Here is a 17,192-nt window from a genome sequence, read left to right as displayed (position 1 = left end):
CAAGACACTAATACACAAAGCAAACTAAACCTATTGCTAATAACACATTGACTTTAACAAAAGAGGGGAGCATGAATACATTCTAAATTCAAACATTTATAACACAACTACACATAACATATAAAACAGAAATCTAGGAACTACATAAAACCAAGAAGTGCACAAGATACCACGTACTAAGTATCAGTCTATCTATTAAGGAGTCAGTATTCTGTGGTAGTCTGGACAAAATTATCTTTTGATAGCGAGGTTTAAGATCAGAGTTGCTAAAGATAAGTAGTCGTGCTACTTCCACTCCTAATCCTTGTAGAGCGCCGTGCCGTATTTTGAATGGTTGTAGTAGGTTAGGCTAATCCAAAAAGGGTGGGTTAGAAGCGTAGAGGGCGGCTCTTCAGTGGTATGCTTTTCGTCGTGTTGTGTTTGCTGTTACTCACATCGCCATCTTGTTGCATGACTATCAATGTGTGTCTAAGGATTTACGAAAGTAATCCGGATACTGCATTTTGGAATTTTCTTCAGATCAATTGCGACGTCGGCTGCGAACAAACAATTGAGCGATCCTGTACCTACTTACTCGCTCGCATTTTGTAAAAGCGACCGTGAGGTATCAGGGCGCGAGATGAGCATCGATACACTGTTGGAAGCCGCCAGGTATTTGGAATGGCAAGCCCAGCAACAACAGATTACACGTGGTAAGGCGGGGGTACTTGGCAGCCGGGCTGGTGGGGTTATCTGGTAGAGTAACAGTAACTACATAGCATTCACGAAGTTGGTCATCGCTTGTCTTTGAATGTTTCTGCAACTATTCAGTTCAGAGCATGGCTGGGAACAGTTTAAAAACTTGTGTTGTTGACTACATTAGAATGAATATCGCCGTTTTTGGAATAAAAAAGCCTGTGTGGATCAGTCTCTGATTCTGGATCAGTCTCTGATTCTATTTAATATCCATTCCTTGCATTATTTAATTCTTGCAGTGTGCGAGTAGAACATTCCGTTAACTCGGTTTCCGGGTTAAATCCACTCTATATTTAGTCTGCTACTATGTGCGCTTCGCTGTGGGTGGTACATTCGTTCTGTGACAGATAGTGGTGTATGGCGCCAGTAGTGCCCATTAAGCTTGTAGAACAAATCTGACTGGTCATTGTTGTGTTCCTTAACTACCCTGTAGCATAAAGATATCAAGATTACGCAGTATTTCGATATTTGAATGGAAATAAATTAAGCCGGCGAATGCATACTAAGGCAATGCACGTTAAGGTCAAGGCTTATTGTTTCTGGCGAGCAGAACGAAGTATCCTAAGACCTTAGGGCGGTGGCAGAGCACGACAGTCTTTTTTACATAATGACCTGATATTGGCGAGCAGCTATCTTATGACACTCGAGGCCAGCCTACTTCCCGCTTCTACTTGGCAAGATAAGTCGTATTTGAAGCTAATTTGTATTTCGGCTGGTCGTTTTCATGTTTAAAAGTACGCTTTAACCACAAGTACGCATCTCCTTTGGCTTTTTGTAACCTATCGACAAGACGTGATAATCGCTACATTTTGGCAATGGTTTTTTGTTTCAATGTTCTGGTGACGTGTCACTTAATCCACACCCCCACCAAATACCGCGTGTATAAAGACCGCCCTTATCGACCACGTGCGCGCCAGACTCCCTCCTCCCCTTCAGAGACGGCCCACCGACTGGCGCAGGTCACACTGAGGGAAAAAGTAGGGCAGTGCCCCCCCCCCCCCCCCTCCTTCTTCAATGCAGAAGTTATATAATGTACATTTTTGTGCATATTCAGACTAGAGCCTGGAAGAACAGAGCCAAAGCCCCACTTCCCTTTTCCCTACAACTAAACCCTCCTTTAGATCAATGTGGGGATCTCTCTGAATATTTGCCGTTATTAGAGGAAACTTTTATGGGGCGTTAAAGAATGTCCCATAAACTAACTCAATACCTTGTGGTATCTACAAAGTCACAACTTTGTAATATCGAGGGTGTTTTAATGTATCAACTTGTAGTTTTGCTATAGTGTAATTTGTAGACTACAATTAACTACAATGAATATTAATTTGTTTATCAAATGCCTTCACTTGTCTAGTCCACAACCACAGTGCTTACCTCACCAATAAGAGTCTGTATGGATACTGGGTGGACACCTGTGGCAAGTCGTATAGGAGTGGTCAAAGTTCTGAAATAATTGAGCCTCAGCCCTAAACTACATGATCAACTTGTCAAAGAGGGCTTATCAAGTGACTCTCCTAGACTTTCCAGTGACCTGATTACAAATAAGACCTGCATCATGATTGGTTTTATCTGTAAGTAAGCTAACTATTACTCCCCACCTCTCCTCCATATAGTCAGCACTGCTGGTTAAGTTTTTACTAGGCCTCCAAACAGTATGGACTTTGCCACTTCTTTCGTCTGAAGGTGTGTTTTCTGCTATGTTGCCTGACGGTGTCCTCAGAGGAAGTTCAGGACTCTCATGTGATGGTGGTCATCACAGCGTCCAGACCCATACGTATTGTTTTGTGTGTGTATGTATGTGTATGTGTATGTGTGTGTGTCTCTGTCTCTGTCTGTCTGTCTGTCTGTCTGACTGGGAAGGGGGTTGTCCTCTGGCCTATTGACATATATATTTTTTCGCTGCTACAGTAACTGACTTTGAAATCACAATCAAGATAAAACTCTCTCCTTCGGAAGCTTAATGCAATGCAGAACTCTTAATGATTGTCAGAACATGTATCTTTTTGGTCACATGACCGGAACATTAGGGCATGTGTATAGGCTCAGTCTGTGGATTGCATGATGTTTATTGCAATCTTTACGGTCTGACTCAAACTCAGCAGTTATGGTTGCATTTACTGACTAGTTTCTGAGTGTGTCATGCTTGGGAAAGGCATAATTGGCAGTCCTATTTCTGTGTGTGATACAGGACTGTGTGTATATCTATGGTTGCAATTCAAGGTTAAGACTGTAACCAATTCAGGTTAACCTACAGTCATTTGTGCTGTGTCATTAAGATAAAAAACAATTCTTGTTACTCTATGGCTTTGTCTCTTTGTATCAAACTGTTGGATTGACCACACAAGGTGTCTCAGTGCATGTATATTGTGTTGTTTTTGTGTGCTAAAGATGGTTAGGTGTGTCATTGTTCTTTTGCCCCATTTTATGTGGTAGCTGATGTTTGTCAGGGTTTCTATGGGTTTTGTCTGTGTGTTTTTGAAGGATTAACTGAATACCTTTTGTTATTCTTTGAGAGCTGTTTAGGCAGCCACTGGACTATGTGCATGGGATTGCAGATAAGGGATCCAATGTGTTCCTTAAATCTCATGCCATCAAGTTCATAGTAACAGCTGTTGTATGACAAGTGCTTGGTGCAACCCCTTCCCTTTACAAAAATGCTATTGTGTGTCTGTGTGTGTGAGGGGGTGTTGCGTAGAAACACTGATGGGAGTCCCCAGCAACATTACTTGTCACCGTACATGCCTTACTATGTGCAGGTGACGTCACTTAGATTCTACGAGTTTCTCCACAATAATTGTTGCAAAAGAGACACATTTCTGCAGGCCTCACTTCTGCATAGTGAACTCCCACGACAAGCAAACACTCCACCTTCTCCAGACTCTGGCGGACGTTGTTTCTGTCAGTCTGTTGGCCTTAGATCCCCCCAACCTGACCGTCTCGCAGTGTCAGTGGCCGGCTGGCTCCTGGGTGACGTCATCCCTATAGCGTCTGGGTCTGTGCCAGCTGCCTTCCCTGGGCTTCTCTCTTAAAGAGACAGAAAGTGCAGAGTACATGGGGGGGGGGGATATTCACCATGAGTGAAGAAGCCAAACCCCCCCCTAAGGTGACTCAGATACACCCTGCTGCAGCCCTGGCCTCTGTCTGAGTCTCCCCCTGACTAGACCGGTTCGGCCTGTTTGCTTAAAGCCAGAAGCACTCTAGTGACATGTGACGGTGGCAGTGTTTGCTTTTTGTTTCGCCAGAAGAGCTCGTAGCCCTTCCCCCTGAATTGTGGTTCAGAGCAGTGTCCTGGTTTACGAGGCTAGCGTGATTATTTTTGACAAACAGTTAAAGGGAGCAGTTAAGTGTGTCGTTATGGCATGGTGAACGTGTTCTCAGTGACTGCGCCGCAGAGAGAGAGTGGGCAAGCCCTGATCCAGTATCCCAGAGCTGTGATGAGAAAGCGTTGTCTGCATTGCAGTTTTTTTGCATTTTCACCCCTTAAGCAGATATGACTTTGCAAGGGAGGGGATGAGCAAAGTGGTTCTCCTTTATCCTTGATGCCTTTTAAAGTGCCATCTGGTTTGGTCAGGCCTGGACGTGAACCTAGTAATGTCATCTGTAGAAAAGTGTTCTTGTGGAAAGGTATACTTTGAGGCTAGTTTGCCCAAATCTGTTTACAGCTCAAACATATATCTATACATTTCCTTGCAATTTCAGTATGCAAAAGAATATTTTTAAGTGATTAAATATTGAAGAGATTGATTTGTGTAGGGCGGTGTTCCTTTACCCTTTTTAGTGTTGTGTGGAGTCATTACCTTTAAGCTCCTCTTGTCTTCGCAATCCCACAGAGGAGGAGGCGAAACGGGAGAATGCCATCGCCGCCCGGGAGGCCGAACAGCAGCAACGACGCACTGCCGAGATGGGCCCGTCGTTGATGCCCACGTCCTTGCAGGTGAACCATGTGAGCTGGGGCGTGGAACCGCAGCGGCACCATCAGCACCAGCACCAGAACCAGAACCAGCACCAGCAACAGCACCTCTCGCCTGTGCTGGGCCCTTCTCTCACCGCCCCCATGCCTATCACAGTCATCCCCATCCCCATGGTGCCAGCCAACTCCATGCCCCAGACTCTGCCCACTGCCACTGCGACGGCGGCACCCCGCCACCTTCACACAGTGGGCACCATGCCGGTGGCGGCACCTCTGGCTACAGCTCTGTCGCCGCAGCCCACAGCCCCACTCCTCAGCAGCCCCTTGTCGTTGTTGTCGGCGGCCACGCAAGGAGGGAAGGACAGGCGGTCGCCCCCTCGCCAGCGGCACCTGGTCGCTGCCGTGAAGGTAGAGACCACCATCTTGCCCCAGTCAGGAAACAGTCCTAAGCAGCAGCAGCAGCAGCAGCAGCAGGCACAGCCACAGCCACAGCCACCACACCATCAGCCTGCCCTCACACTGCCTCCTCCCCCACACACTCAGCCTGCTCAGCTGCTGCAGCAGTACACTGGCCCCATCATCACAGCCCCCCAGCACACTCTGATCCCACAGCCTACCCTCACACAGCCCCACACCCATCCGGGCCAGGTGACGCCACGACCCAACGGCGCCACCCTGGATGACATGAGGGGCCTGGACGGGAAGAGGAGACCTGGCGGGTGAGGGTTGTTATTGTCTTAAGTGATTATAGGTAAAGTGCGGGAGGGCCGTATATATCCGTGAATCTGTTGTTGTGAAGTTTCTTGAACAAAACATATTTTGTACCAAAATCAAATTTTATTTATCACTTAATTATTTAAAAGCAGTTTAACTGTAGGAGTCTTCTATTCAAGCCGTATTGTGTTGTGAACATGATTGTGGAAGAACTTAAACAGACATCAGTGTAAATAGTCACACATTTTGCTTTGTGTACAACCAATATTTTAAGAAAAATTAAACACATACTACCAAATATATGTATATAAAAAACATACCATTCAAAGTAATTCTTACAGGAAATATTATATGATGTGTGTCATTGTGTATCATCATATACTCTTTGCGATATGATCTTTGCGATTGAGAAAGAAGTATTGCTGATATGATGGTATGTATTCAGAGACTCACAGATATGAAATGACAACTGTCTGTCTAGTCTGTGAGAAATGTGGTCTATGGTTTGCTAATCCGGGGAAGTGCAACCTATGCTGGGTAAAAAAGGCACTTGATGGTATCTGTGAGGCAACCACAGATTTCACAAGTCCATGATACCTGTGAAATTATCTACATCATTTTGTATTAAACTTAAATCTTAATTTAGTCTTAACTGTCACATGAGCCACTGCATGCAAATTGCATGTTTAAATATTAATCTTATCATTTCTTTCTTTTGTTTGCAGAGCTGGGACCAGGGAGGTACATAATAAATTGGAAAAAAACAGGTAGGTACAAATGTACCCCATATTAATCTACTTTCCATCTACATATGCAGAAATGGTGTTTTTGAGTGGGTTACACTCGATGAAGATGTAAAAGCCGCAGTAAGGAGTTTTGGTCGAAAGCTAGCAATCTAACTACTGAAAAGGCATGCAAAAACCTTACAAACACCAGCAACAGTACAGTTGGCACTGAAAAGGCTTGCTAGCATGCTTACTCAGGTCTTTTGGTGATATTGTTTGGCAAAGTTGGTGCTGTGGAAGCTTTTCTTTACATTTTTTGCGGGCTGGTCTGAACCGGACCACAGAACTGCATAGTGCATAGCCTAGGTGGCTAGTTGGAACGACAGGTGTGCTTATCTGTCCTTCACATGACCATACACCATGAACATTAATTTGAAGATGATGCCAGCAGTAGTTGCTTATAAAATATTTAAAAAACATGCTTCAGAAAGTGGCATATTGTGGCATACTGTCTCATTAAATCAAGTATACTAGATAGTTTGAGAATTTGGAGGCGTCCAGTTACTCATCCTTGTCTGTCACACTGTCTTTGCACTAGACGAGCACATCTCAAAGAGTGCTTTGAGACCTTGAAAAGGAACGTTCCAAACGTGGACGAAAAAAAGACATCCAACCTCAGTGTCCTGCGGAGCGCCTTGCGTTACATTCAGGTAAGCGAGTGCAGTGCAGCCTTGGCTCAGTCCAGCTCGTCTGGTAGAAAATGAAACAGAGGCCTTTGTGTGAGCGCAGCAATGACTTTATTAAGGCAACTGCAAAGGGAACAAAAGAGCAAGCAAAGTGAAAGTACTGAAAGTTGATCTTTTGAAACGTTTCTCTCTGGGTGTTCTCACAGTGCTTTTGTGTATGGCCATGTAGAATTGTTTTGTCTACTCCTCTGAGTGTTTGTGGTCATTGTGTGGAGTAAGTAGCACTGTGGCTTTCTTGAAGGCCAGCTGCTTGGAGAATTTAATCAGACTATTTGGTAGCCATGGGGCTGAACTTGATGTAGGGAAGTGTTTTCTTCAGGTTCGTTTCAGAGAAAATTGTCTATATAATATTTAAAATCATTTGCGTTAAAATGACAAACAGGGGCCTGTTTTTGGCCAAGCCAGCATGATCAGGCCGGTCAGGGTAGTCAGGTGACAGTGAGTCACGTTCACTGGCAAACAGAGTTGACTTTGTCAGAAGTGATCCATAAAGAGGTGTGACTCTCATTCTTGTCTTGGTTCTCTTTCCTTTCCTTCTTCCTTCCTCTCTTTTATTTTGTTCTCACACACCCCGTACATGCAGAACTAGCAGGCTGGTGTGTTTTTCTGTGGCCTGGACGGCCTGGTCCAACCTTCTCAGAAGAGGTGATCTAGGTATTTGTATTTTACAGTGTGTATTTGCCATCACTTGTTCTGCAGTGACAGTACAATCTGATGTTATATCATTTTGTCACATATTTGTAGACTTAGCTAACAGCACAACATAACCATAATTATACAGATTGGAAAAAAAATTGTGTTTTTAATGCAGCAAGTTTTCATAAAACAGCTGATTCATGTGATCATTTTGAACAGGAATACATGTTTATATTAGTCAGGTCAGATCAAAAGCAGCACTGGTCAGAATACATTAAAAACTGCCCCTCATTTGAAGCGCTCAGGGAGTGTGGTGTGGCATCTGTGTTTGAGAACAATTACAACCCTGTGGAATTTGTTTTACACTGCTCTGCTAACTGCAGGCAGGCTTTTCGTTTTGCCGCTCCTCTCTGCTGCCCGAGATTTCTCTTCCCCCCCCCTCCCTCTACTCCCGCCTGCCTTCTTTCGCTCTTTGCTCTCTCTGTCTCCCTCTTGCTCTTCTTTATTTCTCCCGCTCCCCCTCCCTCACTCTGTCTGTCTCTGTGCGGCCCTTAGTCCACGTGAGCTGGGAGCACATGGCGAGCGCGAGCATAGTGACGTCACCCTCCCCCCCCCCACCCCTTCCACGGTGTAGGCCACGCCCCAACCCCGGGCCTGCTTCCTCCCCTCCCCCCTTCCACTCTCACACTGCGTGCATACCAGACAGAGCACACCCCTACACAGAGCATGCCCAGTGACGCGTCTGCTGGAAACTGGGGAAGGGAGGGAGAGCGGAAGGTGGAGACAGGCCAGGGAATGAGGGAAGGGAAGAGATGCGGTGGGAGAGAGATATACACATGTATATGGAGAGAGAGAGACAGAGTTTAGAAAAAGAGAAAGAGAGGGGTAGGGAGTGCAAATGGAAGTGTGAAGAAGAAATCAGGTTTTTGCTCCAGTTTGAGATTGGAGATGGTGGATGAAGAAAATAAGAGTTGGGAAAGAAGGCCTTCCTGAGTTTGTATGCATCCTGTACCCCCTCCCCCCTTTTCACATTAACCTGTCCTTTCAATTTTCTGTAACCATGGAGACTGTTGGGGGATGCTGGTCGATGGCGTGCCTACAGGAAGTCCATCGCCCCCTTCCCCCCTCCTTTGAATGTATGAACCCACTGACCGAGAGGTTCAGAAGAAGGAGGAGGAGCCAGCGGTTGACTTGTTGGTCTAAACCCCCTTACATAGTTTCATGGTTAAATGACTTACCTTTGCCAGAACCTTTGACAAGGAGAAATTAAATGATGTTTGATGTTTAAGGCATAAAGGGTAAATGCACGCACAGGGTGCACTTAAAAGATTTCTAGGTGATTAGTCCAAGTGAAGTCTAAGCAGACTTGGCCAGCACACTTGCCGTTTACTTGCATTCACTTCCTACAACCTTGTAAATCAGTGTGTGCTAAACAGTTTAGGGTAAGGAGAGACTTTAGCCATGTTCAGATTGAACCCATTGTTATTGGCTGTTGTTAGCCTCTAATGCAACTGTATTACAGTCAAATTAGGGCACACAGTGATAGTTTGGGACATCATGGGACAAATTTCTTCGATTGATGGAATAGCCTGACATCATTATAATTGCCTGGCATCATAAAAGAGACAACCCCATGCATAGAGGGCAATCTAGCAGCATTTAGAGAACATCAGGGAAATCTAAAGCAGTGTTCGACTGCTGAGAAGTGCAAGAGTCGGGTTTCAGTGGAGGTGGGTTGGAAAGGTGTGTGTGTGTGGGAGGGAGGGAGGGAGGGAGGGAGGGAGGGAGAGAGGGAGGGAGGGAGGGAGAGAGAGAGAGAGAGAGAGAGAGAGAGAGAGAGAGAGAGAGAGAGAGAGAGAGAGAGAGAGAGAGAGAGAGAGAGAGAGAGAGAGAGAGAGAGAGAGAGAGAGAGAGAGAGAGAGAGAGAGAGAGAGAGAGAGAGAAAAAGAGAGAGGCAAAGGGGGAGGGTTGGAGAAAGCAGTGAGCACTAGACTGGAAAACACTGGAGGTCTGTGTGTAATCCAATCAGACCACCCCTTTAGATTCTATTACACCTTCTCACACCGGCGCATGCTTCCTTCCTTGTGCAGTTGCTACGGTAACTGTGGTGGGTTCCAGCTGTTGCCGTGGTGACACCCTGAGGGATTCTGCAGTGTAGTTTCAGGTTTCTCAAATAAAAGGCAGAACGGTCCAGGATTGTCCCCTTCACTTGTCATGCTATTATTTTTATGGCATGAATTGGACAAAAATGAAGTTGCCTACTTATAGCAGTTCAAGCAAGGCCTTGTGGGTAGTTTGTCCATAGTGTTGTCAAGTCTTGTCACAGAAGCATCTCTCTTGTCTTCCTCACTGCATTTTCTGCTTTACTTAATTTTGCTTTGCATGGAGGAACAAAGTCCTTTGCTACAGTCTGACATGAACATAACTTAAACATCAGCATTAGCATCGATATTTAGTCAACAGTTAAAGTTGCAAGGAAAGCTATGATGTGCTTTTTAGAAAACAGTTCAGGTGGATGATGATTTCCTATTTGAGCCCCTCAGTCCCCAACTCCTCAACATTATTACAACAGATGCCTCTGAATAAATGACACCGATACATGGACATAAGAACAGAATAAATGTAACCTTCTATTGCTGTTGAGTTGCATGCTTTTTTTGCAACTGGACTCGTAGAACAGAAAGCTTCCCAGACCTTCAGTCCTTATGTCAGCTGGTCATTGGTGTGCATGCAGCTGCTTGTGGAGCGATCTCTCGAAAGGGCTGGTGAGATGGCTAGAAAGGGCTGGGGAGATGGCTAGAGAGGGCTGGGGAGGGTGAGGAATGACATGGCACTGCCCATGCATCGCTGCCATGCTGTCTGAGGGGCTTTGGGGTGGATCCTCTGGCCAGACAGAAGCAGCAGCAGCCTCGGTCTCATTCTCTAATCCTGGATCAAGACTCAGTGGGCCAGATGCCAGAGCTGCCCTCTACCCACGCTGCTATTGAGCTATATTTATATTCTCATATATGTTATATAATAAAACACACACACACACACACACATACTTTTACACACACTCACACACATACTATAACACACACACTCACACTCATGCAAATGTTACACATCCAGGCTCTAATACATGCAGTGGCAGTCCCCTTCATCTCTCACCCTTTCTTAACGTTCCTCCTTCCTTTCTTTGTAGACACTGCAGCACACTCTCAGAGTGGGGTGGGAGCTCCTCGGCTGCCCACGTTGAGCCAGAATGGCTGCAAGTCTCTCAGTCGCTAAGGCAGAGTTGTGCAGGGAGGGAGGGAGGAAGGAAGGGGGAGGAAACTGGGAACTGCTGTGGCAGCGTGTAGGGACACCATCACATGCTCTGTGCTCTGACAGATGGGGTGTAAACAGCTTTGCTCTCTGGACGTGTCTTTTCCCTTAACCACGTGACCCCAATGGCTTTACTGCTCCTCCCTGCCTCCCTGCCTCTCTCTCTTACTCACTCTATCTCTTTTTGGCTCTCTGATCAGCTTTATGTTGTACTAGTTGGGAATTCCTTCTCCTTCCGGGTGATGTGTCCTTTACATTCCTTTCCTTCCTGTCTGTCCACACTCATTTCAACGTTACACACATACACAAGAACACACACAACCACACACGCGCACACACACACGCGCTTTCCAAAAGCTGTGTAATCCCTTCCTTCCCAAGCCACTAAAAGTCTTAGCCTGGTTGCCTGTTTTGGTGATCCAGAGTCAGCTGACCGAGACAAAAAAGTGGGTCAGCAAACCATTTGCCTGCACGACTACGCAGGCCCTTGTTCCCTCTCTTTCTCTCACTCTCTCTTTCGTTCTCTCTCTCTCTCTCTCTCTTTCTCTGTTCCCACTGACTTCCCACTGTTGCTTACCAGTCCTTTCCCTTTACCTATTTGTTTTTCCCCCTCACTCATGTGAAACTTTTTTAATGCTTATCTTTGGAAAAGGGGGACTCAAAAAAGTGTTTGCTTTTCTTATCACATGTTCTTCTTTTTCTTGTTTCTGTCTGTCTCTCTCTGTCTCTCTGTTTTTCTCTTTCTCTTTCTCTTTCTTGGTCCCTACAAACCAAGCTGTGACAGGAATGTGGAAGCCACACTGGTGTTCTTGTTTTCACTGTTATGTGTACGTGTGTGCTTAAATACACGCAAACACACATATCACACGCACATGGTGATTTCCTATTTACACCCACATAAACCGGTTACGGGAATGTCGTCCGTGTCAGCTGATGATGGCAGTCCAGCAGGGCTTTCACAGGCTGTGATTGGCTTAAAGCGGGAGGCTGCTGCATGTTTAGCCCTGCTAGGACCCGCCCACCTCTGTTGTAAAAGCACAGTTCCAAGTAACTATAAGGGCCACAACTGGAGTCAATGATGAACGAGGGTTGGGAAATGAAAAGAAAGAAAGAACAAGCAGGGAGTTTTAGGGGAGGGGAAAGAGCATGAGCAAGAATAAAAGAGTAGTAATCACATGACCAAGGAGAAGTTTCTAGAGTGTTTCTACCCTGATCAGGAATACACCTGTTTCTAAGTATGTGTGTATATGCACTTAAATGTGATGTCTTGTGATAATATATGTATGAATGTAATCTTTGTCACATATTGATTCGTAACTTGACTCAGACATATTGCAGGTGTGCATACGATAGAGGCAGTTATATTTGTATAGAACATTAACATTTATAGACACTCAAAGGTCGTTGATTACACTCCAATGGCGCCTCGCCACCATGTATATGAGGTTGTTTGACTCAGCGTTTTGATGTAAAGCAGATGATCAATGACGCCTCTGCCTCTCTGTCTCTGTCTCTGTCCATGTCTGTCCTCCCTCCCCAGACGCTGAAGCGCAAGGAGAAGGAGTACGAGCACGAGATGGAGCGTCTGGCGCGGGAGAAGATCGCCATGCAGCAGCGGCTGGCCGAGCTGAAGAACGAGCTGAGCCAGAGCATGGACGCGCTGGAGATCGACCGCCTGCTCCGCCAGACCGTGCAGCCCGAGGACGACCAGGCCTCCACCTCCACCGCCTCAGGTTGGGGACAGGCTGAGCGCACAGACATCAAGCACACACACTCACACACATATATGTATATAAACCAACAAACAGACATGGGCACACATTACATTTGCAGAAGCACAATTTTTGCTGAGCTATTTGAAGACATTGTCAGCAATTCCAGCAAAAGGTTGTTGATATTTTAGCTCAACAGCCAATGAAATTACAGCCTCCCTTCCGTGCCCCTGAAGCATGGTGATGATTGGCTGGAATTGTTTATGGCTCGGTCCAAGCACTATGTTTGTTTACAGAGCAAGGACTGTGTATGAATTATAATTTTCCTCCTAAGCCTCACCCTCTGTCTCATTTTGCAGAAGGAGAGGACAACTTTGACCAGGACGTCGACAGCGATATGCCATCGGCACCCCCCAGTTCCGCCTCCAAACCCCCCCACTCGCCCATCTCCGCTGATCCCTGGCCGGCCATGCCCACACTCTCCCTACTCCCTGCACAGCTGCAGCAGCAGCATCCGTTTCCACCACCACCGCAGCACATCGCCATTCATCACCACAAGCTTGCTACTGCCGCTGTGACGGTCTCACCCTTCACCAATGCCGTCTCCCAACCCCAGGTTATGGTGTCCCCCCAGGCCATCGCCCCGGCGCCCCCTCCCTCTTTACCCGTCTCCACCCACGTGGTGGTGTCCCAGGCCCCGCAACAGACCACCGTCATCGCCCACGCCTCTATGTCCCATGCGTCGGTCATCCAGGCCGTCAACCACGTCCTCCCACCGGGCTCCAAGCACCTGACCCACATCGCCCCGTCCGGAGGAGCCCACTGCCAGGCCACCACTGTGGGCCAGCCCATCGGACACATCACCGTGCACCCCGTGGCGCATCTCAGCCAGCATCTGCCCGCGCTCTACCCGCAGTCGTTGGCAGTGTCGCAGCCGGCCGTGGTGGGTCACATCGCCCACGCACTCACCGCCCACCATCCGAGCCACGCACAGGTGAACGGGGCGGTGCCGGTGACGGTGACGGGTCCCATGCCGCAGGTTGCCACGGCGGTGGTGGGGAAGCCGACGGCCGTGGTTGCCCACCACCACCCGCAGCTCATGGGACAGACCGTCCTCAACCCAGTGACTATGGTTACCGTGCCTCAGTTTCCCGTCAGTACGCTGAAGCTGGCCTGAAAACGAACTAACGAAAACAAACAAACTAACTAACAAACAAACAAACAAACAAAAAAAAAAAAAGAGTGAGTGTTGTTTGAATGAGAGAATGAGTGGGTGATGAATGTGTATGGTGTGCAGTGGTGGCTGTGGTGGCGCTGGAACACCCCCATTTGTGAAAACGTTCTGATAGCTACATGAACCCCAGATAGAGTCTGACCCGCAAATGGAGCCTACCCTGATGTGGGCCGGGCCCAGTCCGCTCTCTAGGATACCCCTTTCACAGCTCCTGTCCTCCAGTTCTGTTCCTCTAAGATGATTTGAGATAAATGATGTGTCTCCAGACTTCAGTGTTCTCCTTATGTTACTTACCGAGGTAAAACATTGTGAGTTCTGGCTCGTTTTAAATCCAGACCTCGAATGATCGCAGTCATAGTATACACTTAGTTATGAACTCGTAGAATGGAAAATGTGTCCCTCTTTGGCTTTATGTTGTGTTAGTATTCTTTTACATGTTGATGTTTTTTTTTGTTGTTTTGTTTATTATGTCCAGTGTTTTTTTCTTTTTAAAATGTACCCACAAAGATGCCCACAAATGCGTCACCAAGGCAGCACCTCTTCCCCCAAACACACACACACACACACACTGAGAAACCCCTCCGCCATGAGTGCCCAGTGGTGACTCCTTGGCATTATTGGAATGCCAGGCTTGAATGTCAATGCAGGATCACTGCCGTCATGGCAGAGCTCGGGAGTTTAAAGTCTGTCTGAAGCTCAATAAACGCTGAACTGGTTTGACCTACAAGTGTCCTCAGCAATATATTGTTGCTGTATTCTGACCCTAGAGAGTAGTATTTGTTTTGACTCTCTGGAAATGACCCTTATGAAATCCCTGCATATTTTGTTCCAGTCAAAAATGATGCTCACGAGGCATCTAAGGAACTCCTAAGTGATGCAGATGGTGGGCTGAGTCCCCGGCGGACCGGCCCCCTGCACCAGGCCAGAGCCAGACACTGTCCCGGGATGCTGATATCTAATATCATGTATCTAGCATCTGTGTATAATGAGACATATACACACACACTCACACAACAGACACACACAAACATGCACATGAGCAAAGATCCTTGAAGTGCCTCAGTTGGGGAAGAGTAAAGCCCAAGTCCGCCCCCTGCTGTCTGCAAATAGAAATTGAATGTGTGGCCAATACTAAAGATGTGCCACTTCAGTTTTATGGAAACGGTCACCAAGCAATCAGATTGGTCACTGTGCTGATTAACGATGTTGAATTACAATTCATTGGAGAGACCCACATGTCCATCACTGTTTCATAATAGAATCCAGAGTGTGTCAAAGAGTGCATCCAACTTTGTGCAGTTCAGCCCAGTCATGTCTAAGCAATCCATAATGGTCCTAAGCAGTTGACTTAGTGTTAGTCTCATATTTATATCAGTGACAGACTAGTCTGATCCTGGTGTAGTTTTCACTGTGCATATGTATGTGTGTGTTTGTTGATACCTGGTGTAGTTTGTGTGCTTTTGGATGATGAAATTAATTAGTATTGGATGGTAAAATTCAGTAGAATAGTGGACTGCGTAAATGGGCACACCTGGTTGCTCATAACCTATTAATTCTGTCTGTGACGTTTGAGTTTACTTCCCTGTCTGCGCATTCTGGAGACGTACAGCTTGTTATCATATAACACATTACTTCAGTAACACCAATCTCATCATAGGCCGCTAGCCCTGACTTCAGGTCAGTAGCTTGTGATAACGCATATAGACGCTGGTTTCTGTGTTCTTATTTTGCTCTTCTTATCCTTTGTTCCCTCAAGAGGGTGATTTCGGAGTGTTTATGCTGGCAGAAGAGTGCACCGCCATCCATCGCAACAGCGTAGTTATGCTGCCATAACAAGCGCTGTCGGTGTGGTGGAGTATCAGACTCTTGGTTGAACCTTTACACTGTGACACCCCATCTAAGGCCACCCCCACCCAACCTCCATTACTGCAAGGGTAATCCATTTTTATAAGCAGCAGCCCTTTGACACATCTGTAAGAATGTGTGTGTGTGTGTGTGTGTGTGCGGATGTGAGTGTTTAGAAAGACCATGTTTTCCATACTTTGTAAAAGAAACAAAAGGTATGTGTATGTGAAATGTATTTGTGAAAGTTTTTTTTAAACATTTTTTAAAAATATATATGTGTGTGTATGTATGTATACATGTGAGTATATGCACGCATTCACATATATGTGTATGTATAATTAAGATTATACTGTTGCCTGTTTTTTTGCATGTAGATTGCAATTCTTTCCATTCAAATATTGATTTGTGATTTGTTTTAATTTTCTTATTTTTTCTGGGACCATGTAATATGGTATGATGTGTGGGGACCTCTAGACCTCATCCTACATTGATATTATATATAAAAACTGTGCGTTTTTCCCTATGGAGAAAGTTTAAGTTATATATTGCCTGTACATTTTGGGCTGCATTTAGATCTAATTGTCCACTATGTTTAAAAAGAATAACAATCATAAAAGTAATGACAAGGAAACATATGCTACAATTAATAAAAAGCAATGAAGATTCATAATAAATCTTATGACATTTACAACTCCGTCTGATCTGTGCACTTATTGCTGTAGTTATTGCGGAGACCTGTAGAACTAGTACATATACGCTATTTCCACTGAATCATTAGTGCTTGTATACCAAATCCTACCTGACTACATTTACTGGGGTTTATTTTCAGTGGACTTGTACTTGTCCATTTTGAAATCTTTTTTTAAAAAAGTCAATGAAAGAAAATGTACAGTATAAACAAGACTTGCATTATAATTGTCAAACCATAACAAATAGTACCTTTATTCAATAATGAAAATATTTATGTTGAATTTCGAACACTCCTCATACAAAATCTCCAACATTTGGTTACCTCATTTTCTTGTAGGCTTACACTGTAAGGACACTGACCAATAATAATAAAAATACACTACCAATAACTTTTGATAAAAATCTCTAAAGATAAAAAAAAAAACCATAAACACAACCATTCTTATCTAATGTGGGTTCTGATAAAAAAAATGGAGATTGACAAAACTCTAGTGCCATATAGTGAATGGCAATACAATAACTTAAATATAAAACGTGTTTGAGTCACAGATGGGTGAAATATTTCAGGAAGCCAACTCAACAATTTCACAACCTGGAACAGGTTCATGTGCTCATTCCTATTCCTCTTCATCGACAGGTGCACGGGGACTGTGTTTTGGCGTATAACAATCACTAGGACTGGCCTTCTGAGAAGACTATCATTAATACATTCACCAAACAAAAAAAAACCTTAGAACACATCCTGTTGCTGGCTTTACGTGGTCTAGGACGTGGCATATGTTTTGAATCTCTACAGAGTTGGAAATTATTGCTACTTCTTAAAGTAAGGGAAATGGATTCTCACAACTCGTAGGTTTTTAAGTAGGTATGAGAGTCTGTGAGAAGTTTGGGTCTACTTTTTTTGAGTTTTGCCTTCAATGCCAAAACGGTTGCCTC

At 45.4% G+C, this 17,192-nt stretch overlaps 1 protein-coding gene across 1 annotated transcript; it reads left to right on the top strand.

Moving 5' to 3' along the window:
- Positions 1 to 485: 485 nt before the first annotated feature.
- On the top strand, positions 486 to 16,192 carry mntb (MAX network transcriptional repressor b). The gene is made up of 6 exons (XM_080854392.1): positions 486 to 692; positions 4,566 to 5,364; positions 6,085 to 6,126; positions 6,683 to 6,794; positions 12,316 to 12,508; positions 12,847 to 16,192. The coding sequence occupies exons 1-6, from the start codon at positions 620 to 622 to the stop codon at positions 13,662 to 13,664; spliced, it is 2,037 nt and encodes a 678-aa protein (XP_080710518.1). The 5' UTR covers positions 486 to 619; the 3' UTR covers positions 13,665 to 16,192.
- The last annotated feature ends 1,000 nt before the right edge of the window (positions 16,193 to 17,192 follow it).

This window comes from Sprattus sprattus, assembly GCF_963457725.1.
Source record: "Sprattus sprattus genome assembly, chromosome: 1".
Classification (NCBI taxonomy): domain Eukaryota; kingdom Metazoa; phylum Chordata; class Actinopteri; order Clupeiformes; family Clupeidae; genus Sprattus; species Sprattus sprattus.
This window is presented reverse-complemented; position numbering and strand designations above follow the sequence as displayed.

What these genes read in the sequence shown, in the direction of transcription:
- mntb (XM_080854392.1), top strand. Translation starts at nt 620, where the DNA reads ATGAGCATCGATACACTGTTGGAAGCCGCCAGGTATTTGGAATGGCAA. An exon ending in GCGCCTTGCGTTACATTCAG is followed by an intron (nt 6,795 to 12,315) that starts GTAAGCGAGTGC and finishes CTCCCTCCCCAG; the next exon opens with ACGCTGAAGCGCAAGGAGAA. An exon ending in CTCCACCTCCACCGCCTCAG is followed by an intron (nt 12,509 to 12,846) that starts GTTGGGGACAGG and finishes CTCATTTTGCAG; the next exon opens with AAGGAGAGGACAACTTTGAC.